Below are 14431 nucleotides of genomic sequence, written 5' to 3' on the forward strand. Positions count from 1 at the left end.
ATTCGATAACAATAATAAATTAAAATTCAAAGTGGCAAAAACATTAAAATTCAATTCAAAGAGAACACAGATGGATGATGGAGAAGATAAATAATAAACCCAAATGGGATTTCAATCTCTATTATAAGGAGCAAAAATGAATGAGCGAAATGAAATATAAGCGAGCCAAAGGTTTCAAAAACCCAAGCCAAAATCCAAAGAGATCCAAACCCAAAATCTCAAACACTAATAACATTCATCTAGTACTTCATCCAACCGAAAAATCGCTTGCAAAATAAGAAAGGGATTAAGATTATTAACGCTTCTTCGAGACACCAACAGTCTTCCCTCGGCGACCAGTAGTCTTAGTGTGCTGACCACGGACACGAAGACCCCAGTAGTGCCTCAGCCCACGGTGGTTCCTGCACACGATTATATCACCGAGCTTAGTATTAAGAGAATAGGTCGAGTTTGCATCATCAGAATCAGGCCAGAAAGAGTAAAAGATAAACAATGCTCTGCCCTGGCATCGTACTCGAACATTTATCAAAACTAGAGAAGATGATCACAACAGTCGTAAGCAGAGGTTTTATAATGGTAAGTGGATACAAAGCTCTGCCCCGGCGTCTTACTCATATTGTTCGCTCGAATATATCAGGGACAATCTATCTAAGCCTTCTTCCAACAACCATAAATACTTTGAGATTACGTATATACACCATAGTAAAGGATCGACAACTTCAAAACTTGGTTGATCCATTAGGAAACTTTCTACTTCGGCGAAGATTATCCTTTCCGGTTTCTAAACGGCAAATTACTAATACATTATATCTTGACGGGACGGATAGACAACTAACAATGTCAAATGGCAATAAAGTTAACAGTTTAAAGAGCCTTATAATCTAATATTGTGTGCTCAATGAAAGCAAAAACATATGTTGTTGCTAATAAGAATCACCTGATCTTCTTCAATCGCTCCAAGTCGTCTCTCAGCTTCATGTCGAGAGCATTCGATACCACCTGTGAGTACTTACCATCCTTGTAGTCCTTCTGTCTATTCAAAAACCAATCAGGAATTTTGAACTGTCGGGGGTTCGCAACAACCACCATGAGATTGTCCAGCTCGGCCGCAGTTAATTCACCAGCCCTAAAGTCAGAAGAACACATTTTAAAAAAAATATATTAAGGGAGATTACACAAATGTAAACAACAAATCCTCAACGATAAACTACCAAGATTATATCCTAAACAATCAACGTTTAGATTGAATACGAATCCATTGAAAAACATTATTGCTTCTGCATAGGCAGAAGAACATGAACTCAGTCGCTTTGTTTTTCTCTCATGATACTCCTAAACTACATTAGTTACCTTAAATCCTAGAAAAATACCAACTACGTTAATCTTTAATTTGGATCTTGACACCACAAACACAGAATATCGAGCAAATACAGCATTGTAAACAAGTATGAGCTTGTGGAACTGTTCTAAAAACAATCTGTTTACGAACATAAACCTAATGAAAACATATCTGATTAACTTAGACTACAAAAAAGAGATCTCCTTACGATCTCATGGATCAATAACATGAACAAGCAAAAGAATACCTTTTGTTCATGTCAACATCGGCTTTTTTGCAGACCATGTTGGCGAGACGCCTTCCAATACCTTTGATGGAAGTAAGAGCGAACATAATCTTCTGCTTCCCATCGACATTAGTGTTGAGCACACGCAAAATGTGCTGGAAATCTTCGTTCGCAACCAACGACTGTATCGACGATAAAAAGAAAACATTAAGAAGTTCGTAAAGAGATAGAGGTTGTTGATCCGATTAAGGAGAAGAAATAGTACAACAATGGTGAAGAAAATAAGGCATCGAGGTTCACCATTTTGACGGCAGACGGCGAGCGGCTTCGTCCTGATGCTTCTTCTCCCAGAGGCTGCAACAAAACGAACGACTTACCTGGTGAAAGAAGCCGAAAATTAGGGTTTTATATTAGGCCTGTTTTTCTTCTAGGGTTGATTGTTTCTGTGAAAAGCCTACTTTACCCTTTAAATGAATTTCATAAATGCCTGTTCAGGACATTTCGAACTCGGCCCATTTACAGGCCTGGTTTTCGTTTAAGATCTGGCCCATTTATTTTTAATTTAATTGAAATTTGTCATATAACTATTTTTTTTTTTAGCTATTTAAATTTTTGTTTTTCATAACTAATTCTATTGATCTTTTTTTTTTTTCTTTTTTTTTTTTTTAACTCAATTGAAATTTGAATTTATTGGTAATTTTTCTTACTTTTGCATAGTTATAATATAGTTTCTACCATCTTGGATATTCTAATTTACACAAATTATACTTTAATGAGATATTTACTATTTTTTTTTTTTTATTGACTTATTAAGCGTTTAATTGTAGCATTGGACAATGATTCGAGGTTGTTCCGACCACCATTGCCCACCACCAGTCACCACCCACTGCCGACGACCACCATACCATGGCAGTTGCCCACCACCAGTCACCACCCACTACCGACGACCAGCATTGCCCACCACCAGTCACCACCTACTGTCGACGACCACCATACCATGACAATTGTCGTTGCCCACCACCAATTACCACCTACTACCGACGACCACCATACCATTGGTCATAGCATTTTAGATATAAATTTAAACTTTATACTCTTCGTTTTCGTTAATAATAGTTCACTTTATAGCAACTCGATATTGGCACATTTTCTAAATTGATTTTTTAAATTTAATATTTAAAATTAAAATCGAACCACCAACCTTAATACCAATGTTTAAACAAAATATGTGAATTTTTCTTAAAAGCCAGAATACCATATTTCATATATTCCAAAATAATATTATTCTTATAATAAAATTAACTAAATATCTTCTAGATCGGTTAAGAACTTTCAACTTTTTAGCACCACAATTAGAGTCAGATATAAAACAAATAGTACAAAATGACACCGGCTCCATATCTCATAGCCTTTGCACGCAGGAAAGACCTGTGTGCAACATACCGATCACATCTTTGTGTTCCAAAAGCCTTCCCAATTGGTCACTCCCATCAAACTAGCCTGCTCTGGACTGATGATTACCTCGGAAGTGTTCGTCTCAACTCGGGAAAGAACAAGGAACTGAACATCAGGATCACATGGGAACCGAGATCGACCATACTAGAAATGGCCCGAGCATAGCCAGGTCTTGTTCAAAACCATTTGCTGCCATGACTAAACTATCAAATGACACCAAAACCGACGACACCGTGGCATGAACATATTATACGAACCTCATAAGAATCCTTATTTAGCATAGCTGCAAAACCGACCGGGTGTGAGATCCATTAGGAATGAAATGGAGATAACATATGAAGAATTTACCTGGAGAAACAGAAAATAACAGAAGATAGAGCAGTGCCAACAAGTTCATGCTACTCTTAATTCATTTGATGGGTAAGAAGATCCAAATTACATGTGCTAGACCGACCAGACCAATCACTGAAATAACACAGGGTTTATAACACATACAAAACAGATACAACTAGATAACAAGATAGGTGAGGGACTTGGTTACTCTGTCATAGTGTTACTGTACTGTACATGATCATTTCATCATATGAAAAAGTACCAACCTCTGGCCAGAATAAGGAACTATGATGACATTATGAGGTTTTATTTCTCAAACAGAATGAGAAAGCCTAGTAGTAGTAGCTAATAATACGAAACCCGCTTCTTTCGAATCAATCAATACTTACTATTTCTCTATGTAAGTCTCTCGCCTATCGTCCCCGAGTAAATTTGCAGCCAATGCCCGAGTTAATTTCACAAAGAAATAGAGCACCCTAATTCCTTGGCAGCAACGTGAAGACCCTCGATGGGCATTCCAGTTACGAGTCGACTATGAGCTTCCCAAGTTAAGCATTTTTCAAGGTCATCTTTCCAGTTAATGGCTTCCATGTCGAAGTACTGAAAAGATGAACTGTGAACACCGTTTATGTTCTTATGTGCGGATCTACCGACATATGAACCAGTTTGCAGAATATCGCGAAGAACTGATGTACTCAAAGTACGGACATGTGCACTTGGATGAGAAAGGCACCGAACCGTAGCTGGTAGGCGACACTGTATGAACAAGTTCATTTCTATCAACGTGCAGTTTATTGACAATTGGGTTATGATTTCTGATTTTAGGGGCATAATCAATTTAACAAGTCCAACCATGATGTCAAGTTTCCTTGAATCAAAATTTATTTGAGCAACCACTCGGAAAAAGAAAAAAAATACCTTCAAAAGGTTGGCAAGACCGTCTGCGATGGACAACCCGGATTCTCCCAACTCCAGCACAGGTCGAACTGCTCGAGCGGTTGCTTCCAGGAGCTGTCCATATAAATGAGAAATTTAAATACCAACAAGCAACTAACTTCATAGTGTTACAACTAAAATGTATCTTATCTTCAGTGTTCAATTGTTCCTCCCTCCCATCTCTTTGATTTTTCACCTCTCAAGAGTATAGGTTGCTTTGTTTTTATCCCAAACCTTTCCCCCTTTATGCCCACGTAAAGTCGTGAAATTTTTGAGGTCAGAATTTTATATTCACCTCGAGTTGGGGCAAAGTGCAAGCTTCTCCGTCTACCAGCATTCCATCTGTAGCACGTAAAAGAAGGTCGGATGCGCTTGCTAAAGTTATTAATGATTCCAGCGTATCATGATTTCTCATGAGTTCAACAATCAATTTGATGATCCGCTGGTTGATTCTCCACATCTTCTGCCCTTGGTTATCATCTTTAGCAATCCAAGGCTGGAATTCTTTATCAGCCTGACAATCCCAGAAAGCAATAGACTCAACTATAATACATGAAGCATTCAATAGAGATAAAGCCATAAATCGTTCGCCTAGCACAATTTTTTGCTACATGGGAAAAGGGGTTCTCCGCTATTATAAAAAAATTGATGGCATTAACACATTTATTTACCACGAATAGGAATCGTGATAGTTCTAATGAAAATGATATAAGAATAAATTGAAGCAATAAACAAGTTGACTAGAAAATAAACCTGAAGCACAACAGCTGCAGCTGCTTTTGCTGGGGATGCAGATACAACATTGCATAATGCATCGACTACCTATAAAATTGAAGCATATTTGTCAGTCATAATCCTTGCTTACAATGGACAGAAAGAAGGCAGAAGTTAGCTTACCTGTCTCCATCCCTGCAGAGCAGACGTGCCTTCCGCACTGGGTTGAATTTCGGGGGTCGCAATTAACTTGTGCCATAAAAGTGAAACAACGGAGAAACATAACTCTTGCTTCTCTGCCAGAACTGATCTCAAGAGAATTTGTGCACATCCGTTGAATCCTATATGCCTATCAATTGTGAGAAAATTTGCGAGTTCAGAAGCATCTAACTGGAAACTCGCTATACGCTTTCCCAACGTGTTTTCCAAGTCAACATTTGAATCTGATGCTCTTTCAAATGAAAGTTTCGATCTAACATGGCATGACTCTTCGGATTTAGGGACAGATTGCTGTCCAGTCTCGAAGTAGACATGGTCATCGTGTTGAGTTGGCTTTCGGCCTGCTGAAGACACACAAGAGTATTCAGAAGTTGGTGCATGCACTAAGTGCACTTCTAATGGCTCAGCCCTATTGACAATAGATGCAACAGCTTTGCTGTGAATATCAATGAGGTTGTAAAGCGATGAAGCCCGGGTGTAAATTTCTTCGTCCCACTTGCACCGCATCAAAACGGAGAGCGCATGCATGCAAGCTCTTGACCGTCGAAATAGTTCTGAAACATGAGCAGCAACCATAGCAGCAGCAACTATTTCATTTGAACTGTAACTCCAGGATGTTCCGAGAGATGAAGGCTTCAGGGAAAAGAGAGCCTCCAAAATTGATAAGATTCTGTGAGTATGGCGAATTGCCGAGTCAATACTACTTTGAAGTTCAAAAGAAGATCCATTTATTTTGACTAACTTGGCCACATCTTGCAAACTTTTGAAACTCGAATGCTTCCTTCCCCGTGACATCAATGGAAATAGCTGCAGTTCACAAGCAAGAGCACAAACAGCAGCAAGAACATAAGAATCAAAAGCTGATACAGGTCCTTGTTTATTCATCCTACTTTTTGTTTCTTTTCTTTTTCTGGACATGTCTTGATCGGGCTCAACCCTTTCTTCTTCCTGAAAATTCCCACTATCGCTTCTTCTTTTCTTTCTTCCGTTCGATTGAGCTTCGTGACTTACACAAACAGTTAACACAATAAAAAGTAAACGTGAAGCAAGCTCTTCAGAGGCACACGATTCTAAGAAAAGAGAGTGAACCATCATCCGGAGCTCCGATAGTGAAAGGTTTTTAGAGGCACAGCCAATTCCAGAAAGATATTTGAGTTTCCTTGTACGCTCTGATGAAGTCTCGGATGGAAATGCTCTTTGAAGAATCGCTTCTACCGTAGCAACAAATATCTTCATCAGACATGCTTCGGATGGACTGCCACGAGGAAGATATTCAAGGACCTTAAGAAGTGGTATGTACAGATTCCAAGACAATAGGGGAGGTTGTAGTGGCGTTGCAACAACAATTTCTGGAAGATCAACTGCAGAAGAACTTAACGGAATCAAGCCATAAGCAGCTTCCCAAATGGTACAGATTCTCCATTCAACTTCCAGACCATGGGCACAAAGCATGGATGCAATCCCTTGGGCAGTTGCTTCAATTGTCGCTTCTGCTGCTGGAACTTCTATCTGGAATAAGCCAATATAGCTTGAATGTTAGAAACTATAATAATTGTAACAGACGAGCATTCATAACATCCCAAGTTATAATTTTGTGTTAAGTGCAGTCCAACAGGTACCTGTCTCCGGTAGGACGATATATAATCACCCAATGGTTCGTGTTGAATTTCAGCTCCCTCAACTTGCCTCAAAGGAGGAAAAAGCAATGCAGGTTGGGAGAGTATCCGGAAAAGTAACGCTGCTGCAGCGTCAGCAGCAATACCGACTCGCATTGACATTGCAGTTCCTATGGCACGTAAGAAATGCAAGTGCATCCAGTTCCTAGGAAGCTGCAGTAAATAAAATTCGATTAAGATATAGATGAAATAGATACATGACGAGTCAATTAGCAACTGTATCACATCTTATCCATACAAATGAAAAAAGAGGAGAAGATATAGACATAGAAGATCCATTAACCGATCAATAGCAATCAGCAGATAATTTTTCCATCAACTGGAGATAATTCCTGGAATTCAATAACTATGTATACCTGTTTACCAACTATGCAAGCAAGCGAGACGAACCATATCTATACCACTTCAACATTTAAATCTTTTCGTGTGTGGAACAAACCCTGCAGTTGGGTTCAATGAAGTTATGGATGGGTACCATATTTTGAATAAAATTAGTTTATTATGTGCCTTATTATATTGGTCTAGTCTTAGACTCTAGGATGCCTGCAAATTTAAGGAACAAAACAAGAATGTTGTTATATATAGTTGTTCACAATTCTTTTTTTTTTTTTCAAATATGTTCACTCCCATCCAACATCACTTCCCTCCTAAATTTTAGAGAGAAGATTAAATGAAGTGGAAATTCAAAAAAGGGACTGACATAATTCTATTTTTCTCAGCTGGCTTGCATCTTCAGAAAAGATAATCAAAATCAGTTGATACTAAAACTACATTAATATTTGGGAATCAACCATCAAACCTTGAATTTGTTCTCATTTTTTGTTTTCATCCGTTGGTTGGGTAGCTTGCTTTTATGTGGAAATAAGAACTGGTTGCTTTAAATTAATAAATGGATAACTTTAATTTATGAAATAATAAAAGGCTAGTCACTCCTAAGCATCCCAAGGACATCACGATGCAGGAGTTAATGAATATTTTTGTTGTTATGTCTGCTCAAAATTTAATTTTATCATAGGACAAAGATTTTATGTAACTAAGAAAACTGGTGATAGCAATTATGTTAAGCCTACTGGGGCATAATATTCTTGGCTTGCAGGTTTTGTTCAAGAATTGAGCAATTGTTCCTTTTTGGCATAAACTTTTTTGCCCTTTTTTCCGATTCTTTTCTACCTTTCTCTCTTTTTCCAAAATCTCCAACAGAAGTGAATAATTTCAAGGGAGTGAAAAGGAAAAAGAAAGTATGTGAAGGAAAATAATAGCATCAACACTAAAACTGGCTTACTCTTATTCCAGACGCGTAGTCTTCAGCAGCCCGAAGGAGTTCTACAAGCTGAACTGCCGCATCAAGAGCATCGGGAGCCCATGAAGGAGGTGCTTCTAGAAGCCCAAGAAGAAGTCTTTGAGTAGCACTTGGAGTAGCGATAGCATAATACCTAAGTAAAAAATATATGAGTATGCCATTGAGGCTAAGTTGAAAATATTTAAAAAATTCATTCATTTCTTTCTTCCAAATTAGAATTTGACCTGTGAAATAAACGTGCATAGGGCTCTAAAGCAGGTAGGCCAGCAACTAGATGCTCATCCAAGGCTGTAGTGGGTGGAGGAAGTAAAAGTGCAGGAACAGCTGCTGCTGTTAAAGTGGCAGTCTCATAACGAGCGACTTCTTCATCACATACACTTAATATAACACCAGCACCATTAGCAACCGCCCATCTTGGAGTTGACGGTACAAGTTGTGGATGCTTTCCAGACCCACGAGATGTAGCTATGAGAAAGAAAGAAAAAAAAAAAAAAGATAGCATTGAAAGCCCTTGTCTCGATATGGAAATACTAACCAATCTTTTGGGTAATAAATTTATATCATACATTAATGGAAGAAGAAAAGAGTAACATCAAAGAAGAAATTTCATTCAGTTCGTTAAAAGGATAATGGGCAAACCAGTTGTAGGCGGCTTTAGTTCTCCAGCTGCATATTTACCCATAACACCACTACACCTGTCGGATGCAAATCATTGTAAGATCAGGTAAAATAATCTGACAGAAAAATCAAAACGATCACGCTTAGAGCATAAATGGACTTCAACAGTTGAAACACATTTCTTTCCTTACAAATGGATTTTAACTCTTTGAACTCCAAATAAGTTCAGAGTCGAGTCCGAGGCTTAACCACGACCATATCATTACTAACACTTCTAGTTAAATATGAATCTGAAGAAATTAAAGGTGACCCTCTCTTTTATAGCGTCCAAGTACACATACAGATTCAAAATTGGTTTCCATGATTGCATATGCACGACAGATAACCTCCCGAGTCCTACTACTTTCGTTGATGTAAATACTAAAATTTGAACATAACTGCTCACCAGCGGAAGTAGTCGCTTCTGATGCCTAGAGGTGCCGCAAGCAATATGTCCGTGATCCACGGAGAAAGGGGCCTTAAGGGTTTCCTTTCCTGATTCGAAGGTGTCTGGCTGGGTGCCACATTGCTAGAGTCACTGGTTGTTGTATCGGTGTCACAACCACTTCTTTCTCCTTCCATATTCTGTTGTTCCGTCTTATATATGGGACGATTATAATGAGTCAAAATTCTCAAGATCTCACCACATGCCAGAGCCCACTGTTCAGAGTAATCGTGCTGAGGAAAACAATACATGTGAGGCAACATACAACTCTGAATCTAATAGAAGCTAAAAAGAGAAGATAAAGTAGGAAATCACCATTTAAATTACCTCTGCGTCCGGGCAGAATAAGGATATGAAAGATGAAAAGGGAGAACCACTCTTGCAATACACCATAGAACCATCAATAATACAAGAAATAATTGGAAGAATAACCGCATGTCCGTGCTCCGGATGATGAAGAACAAAAGTTGCTGGACGATAATTTCAACGGTAAAGGGCAATTATTTAGTGCTCAATCGTAGAACATTTAATGACAATGAAATGAAAATTAAACTACTGATGACAAGATAGATTGGCCCTTACCCAAGACATCATCAATGAGGCGCTTTTCCTTCCATGGATAATGGCTACGTATTAACTGCAGCAAGAGTACACATCAAGAAGCTACACTCATAACCACTAAAAGTCTTAGGTCTCCACAAAACTTAGGATTTCTTGAGAGTATAATATTCGAGTAGAAAACGGGTAAGGGAAAAACCTCTGCAATATCCTCCGGAAATTGTTCTGATGTGAACTGACCCAAGCACTCAACATAAGTAGTGATTTCAGCCTAAACGCCAAGGTTTAAGATAGCACGTGTTAGTTACCGCTCAAATGAAAATAAATATAATTTGATTCACAGGAAAGTTGAGTCATCATATCTAAAAGCATGTGACAAACATTCAAGAACCAACAATTTTCCCAGGTTTCACTATCTAAACAAAAGTAAAACCAACAACAAGGCAAAATGTTTTTGAAAAATGAATGGATTCTCAAGTGAATTGGAGAGATGGAAACTTGGCTCACTTTTCTTTGTTGCTCGTCTCGAGGCGGAGTCCAAAACAAGGACGAAAACTGGAGACGATCTATCCACCTTTCAGATGAACTAGCCATCATACAGAACAAGAAAGAGTCTACTTAAATAACCACTGGGAATAGTCCACAATTTCGCCAGCCTCTCATTTACCATCCAAAAGATAAACCTCAAGCTTTAACGTCCAACACCACCGCTACCAGTCAAAAATCAAAATAGCGTAACTCAACATCCCAGATAGGCACCCGATTAAGATTAGCAAAATTGAAATAAAAATAAACTGAAAATCAAGGCAACTGGAGCAGCTCCTTCAAAGAAATTTACAAGTATGAGCAGCTCAAAGCTTCCAGTAATCCAGCCTTTCAAATCTGCTCCAGAGCTACAACGCCTTCAAAGTTACGAAAGAATACGCAGAAATCTGATTTCTGTTCAAAGAGAGAGCCATAAAATCAGAGGAAACGACGTGAAATGAAACAAATAACCCGAAATTCTATCTAAATGAGCCGAAATAAGACAAGAATTACAAAAGAAAATAAACCGATACACATAAATTTATGATTATAACCTAATATTATCATAAGACCTTCATTAAGGAAGCATATGAGCTCTATTTCGACGGAAAAACAGGGTACAGAGATCGCAAAAATAGATCGGAAATTCAGAACCACAGACTGAGAGATAAATCGTATAAAATTCAACCAGATTAACATCCAGAACCCGAAAGAAAGAGGAAAAGGCCAAAAATCAAAAAACAAAAAACAAAAACAAAATAGAACAGAAACCTGGAAGATTTCAGTCGAACGAGCGGCTGAACAAGCAACTCCGATGGCCGAGGAAGCAAAAAAATTACTGTAACAACTGAGATTGCGATATTACACAAACAAAAAAAATATAGGGATTTTTACAGAATTATTTTCAGCGACTGAGTTTTGGTTCAAGAGTAGAGAGAGAATGATGAAGAGAGAGGAGAGAGAAAGCGAGAAGGAAAGATATGACAGATCTTTAGCAGGGCTCTAGGCTTAAGTTGGCTGCATACGTGGCACTGATATTTTCCTCTCGCCTTGGGGACTAAGCGCAGTTGCCGCGTCATGCCCATCGGGAGAGGTCCATGCATGCCCCCATCCCATGTATACATCACATCCATACCCACGTGGCTTCTTTTTCCTTTTCCTTTTCTTTTCTTTTTTATGGTTATTCGAACTAAAAGCGAATTTCCTCAAAAATCATAAAAATATTATTCTTCTCTCTTTTTTTTTTTCTTTTTTTTTTTATATCACAAAAATATTAATTTATTCACTTTACCATTTTTTTAATTAAATAAAAAAACAATAATTTCTCGTTTTTTCTTCACTAGTTTTCGTGTCTCCTCGTCAAAAATTGTTGTCACAAAGATGTTAAATATGACGTGACAAAAATATAATATGATACAGACATACTAAAATTAATTAAATATATTAAATTAATTATAGTTCGATTAGCTAATACTAAACTTTACTTTAAAAATTTATAAAGATGTATATTATATGTATGCATTGACAAATATAAAATTACTCGACCAAATCAAAATATTATTCTCTTGCAATTACGATTTTATTCATCCAAATCTCACTTAAACTCAAAGTTTGAAAATTAAAATATTAATTATGTCATTCATAAAGTTTTTTTTTTTAAATTAAAGAATATTTTGCCACGAATATTTAATTGTTACACTTTAGTTAATATTATAATAATCCAACTAATTAAATTGTTTTTAGGTTTAGAATCTTGTAAGATAAATATTCAAATTCTAGACTATAAGATTTTATTCTAACCAAAAAAAAAAAATGATATCTTTTACCTATTTAAAACAATAGATTGAATTATTTTATTTTATAAGGTAAGAATATAGAAAAAAATAATAAATTAGTTGAAAAATGATAACGAATAAACCGTATTTATAACTGACCTTAGATATTTTGAGAGTTTTAATCACGTGTGGCTACAATGTATTTATCCACTTTCACGCGAGTCGTTGACTTTAATGTACAGTTTTCGTGAGATGTTGACTGTGGTAGTACGTGAAGTTAAGATGATAATCAATTTTTTTTTCTTTTCTAATTTTTTAGTTCAAGTAATTCGAGACATTTAGTTAGTAGTAATACTCTTCGATTTCAAACTTAAATAGTTATTGCAATTTTAATCTTAAACTCGAGAAGAAAACATTAAAAAAATAAAAATAAAGCTATATATATATATATATATATATTTATTTATTTATTATTATTATTTTTTTTTTGGTGTTAGTTCTGACATAATTATTTAATCGTAGTGTAAAATTAATAAGATTGATAGTATACTATACAATTTTAATATTTTAATATTTAAATATTTAAAATTAATAAGTGCTTGAAAAAGAGTTGACTTAATTTTGTTATAAAATATTTAAATATTGGAGCTTAGTGGGAGAAGAGATGCATAGAGGGACGGCCACTTTTCAAAGTGGAAGCACTCGAGAATCAATTCGAGTCAAAAGATGGTAAATTAATTTTTATTGTTTGTGCTTCTCCACTTCATTTGACCTTATTAATAAATATTATAATTTTATGAATTTGTGCTTCTAATTTACTAATAATTTATAGTTCCTTAAAAGTTTATTTTATTATTAAAAAAAAATAACTATTTCAAAAATTTGAAGGTTTTGGTTTAAATTGACAAGGTTCAATGGGACAGACCGACCATAGAAAAGTGTCTCTGTAGATTTTATCATGACTCTCCCAAAAAGGGAGTATGGGTTTTGACTATGGTGGACCGACTCACCAACAAAAAGAAAATTGCAAATTTCTTGCAACGAGACCGTCCATATTCCTTAAATGGGTAAAACCCTCTACTCCATTAGGTATTAAACCGTGGGTCATGAATGATAGTTGGCATTAGGGTCACGCTTTGTGCGTGTAGTCAAACAAGAAAGTTGGAAAATGAACCCGAGGGTATGATATTTGTGTTGTCAGTCTCAATAACAATTTGAGAGTTGAAGCTAGGCCGCTCGAGATTCAAAAGTGTCTTGTGTCGACACGTCGTTGGGAGGAGTCTTACCCGTCATGCAAAAAAAACCAAACTAATTTGTTAAGGGCTCGAGAAACTAAAAAATGGACAACAAATCATTATAAAGTGTATGAAATAGAGTGTCTTTCAAAGAACGGCTATCGTAAGAGGAATAATATTAATGGTATCTCGTCAAATCGTTAAAATATGATCTAACATAAAAATAAATTTTAATAGAGTTATTAAAGGTTATACAATATTCTCATTTTTTAATTTTAATTTGAAAAGGCATTTAAAATAATATATCTAAATATTATGCTTTCCATCGTAATGCTTTTGATGAATGAAATATGCGATCACAATGTCCACTTGGTATTCCACTTTCTCAAAGACTCGACACATTTTTTCCTTAAAAAAGAAAACATCTGTAACTTTTAAATTTGTCACATTCAAAATTCGAATTTGTTGTCCAATGACCCCGACATTTCCCTACATCTTTACAACATGATTATATAACCTACTTCTTAAGAGTGGTATGCTTTGTGTAACGCACCGTGTCTATAATTTGGATCAGGGTTCAAAATTCAAATTCAACACCTGATGGCCCCGACATTCTCCCACATCCCTGTAACATGGTCACGTTACCTACTCACCACTTCTTTTAAGAGTGAAAACTATCCCCACAAATCATTTCAGCATATTTTGTTATCGCTCACATGGCATAACCACGACCAAACCATCTTTTTTTTTTTTTTTTTTTTTAGGATACTCGAGAACAACTTCTACGAGTCGACCAATTCTTTTTTAGGCCAACTCATGTATGGGTCAACCAAGATCCACTTTGTCCTCTCCAAGTAAGAATCGACTAATAACGTCACATATCAACGATATAAGGAATCAGACAAAGTTTATCCAAGTGACCTATAAAAAGGTTGGTTCAAGCCTACGAACAATTGGATGAGTGAGTCAAGAGACCAAACCTTCACGCTCCGAAAGAATAAGAAACTTGGTAACCGTGGACGTGATTTAACGTCACAC

At 36.5% G+C, this 14431-nt stretch overlaps 2 protein-coding genes across 2 annotated transcripts; both read right to left on the reverse strand.

Annotated features, from left to right (window-relative positions):
• Positions 1-94: 94 nt before the first annotated feature.
• LOC111809441 (small ribosomal subunit protein uS13z/uS13y/uS13x) lies at positions 95-2022 on the reverse strand. Its single transcript, XM_023695906.2, has 4 exons — positions 1866-2022; positions 1587-1747; positions 938-1126; positions 95-401 (listed from the first exon to the last, which is right to left on the reverse strand). The coding sequence occupies exons 1-4, from the start codon at positions 1866-1868 to the stop codon at positions 296-298; spliced, it is 459 nt and encodes a 152-aa protein (XP_023551674.1). The 5' UTR covers positions 1869-2022; the 3' UTR covers positions 95-295.
• A 1362-nt stretch (positions 2023-3384) lies between these two features.
• Positions 3385-11368, reverse strand: LOC111808293 (protein GIGANTEA). The gene is made up of 16 exons (XM_023694185.2): positions 11155-11368; positions 10697-10797; positions 10366-10568; positions 10058-10129; positions 9883-9937; positions 9628-9770; positions 9262-9533; positions 8838-8893; positions 8423-8663; positions 8181-8331; positions 6842-7051; positions 5187-6731; positions 5043-5111; positions 4585-4803; positions 4272-4364; positions 3385-4109 (listed from the first exon to the last, which is right to left on the reverse strand). The coding sequence occupies exons 3-16, from the start codon at positions 10453-10455 to the stop codon at positions 3810-3812; spliced, it is 3516 nt and encodes a 1171-aa protein (XP_023549953.1). The 5' UTR covers positions 10456-10568; positions 10697-10797; positions 11155-11368; the 3' UTR covers positions 3385-3809.
• Positions 11369-14431: the final 3063 nt, after the last annotated feature.

The sequence above is a fragment of the Cucurbita pepo genome, chromosome 13 (assembly GCF_057944985.1).
Source record: "Cucurbita pepo subsp. pepo isolate OVF chromosome 13, ASM5794498v1, whole genome shotgun sequence".
In the NCBI taxonomy this organism is placed as follows: domain Eukaryota; kingdom Viridiplantae; phylum Streptophyta; class Magnoliopsida; order Cucurbitales; family Cucurbitaceae; genus Cucurbita; species Cucurbita pepo.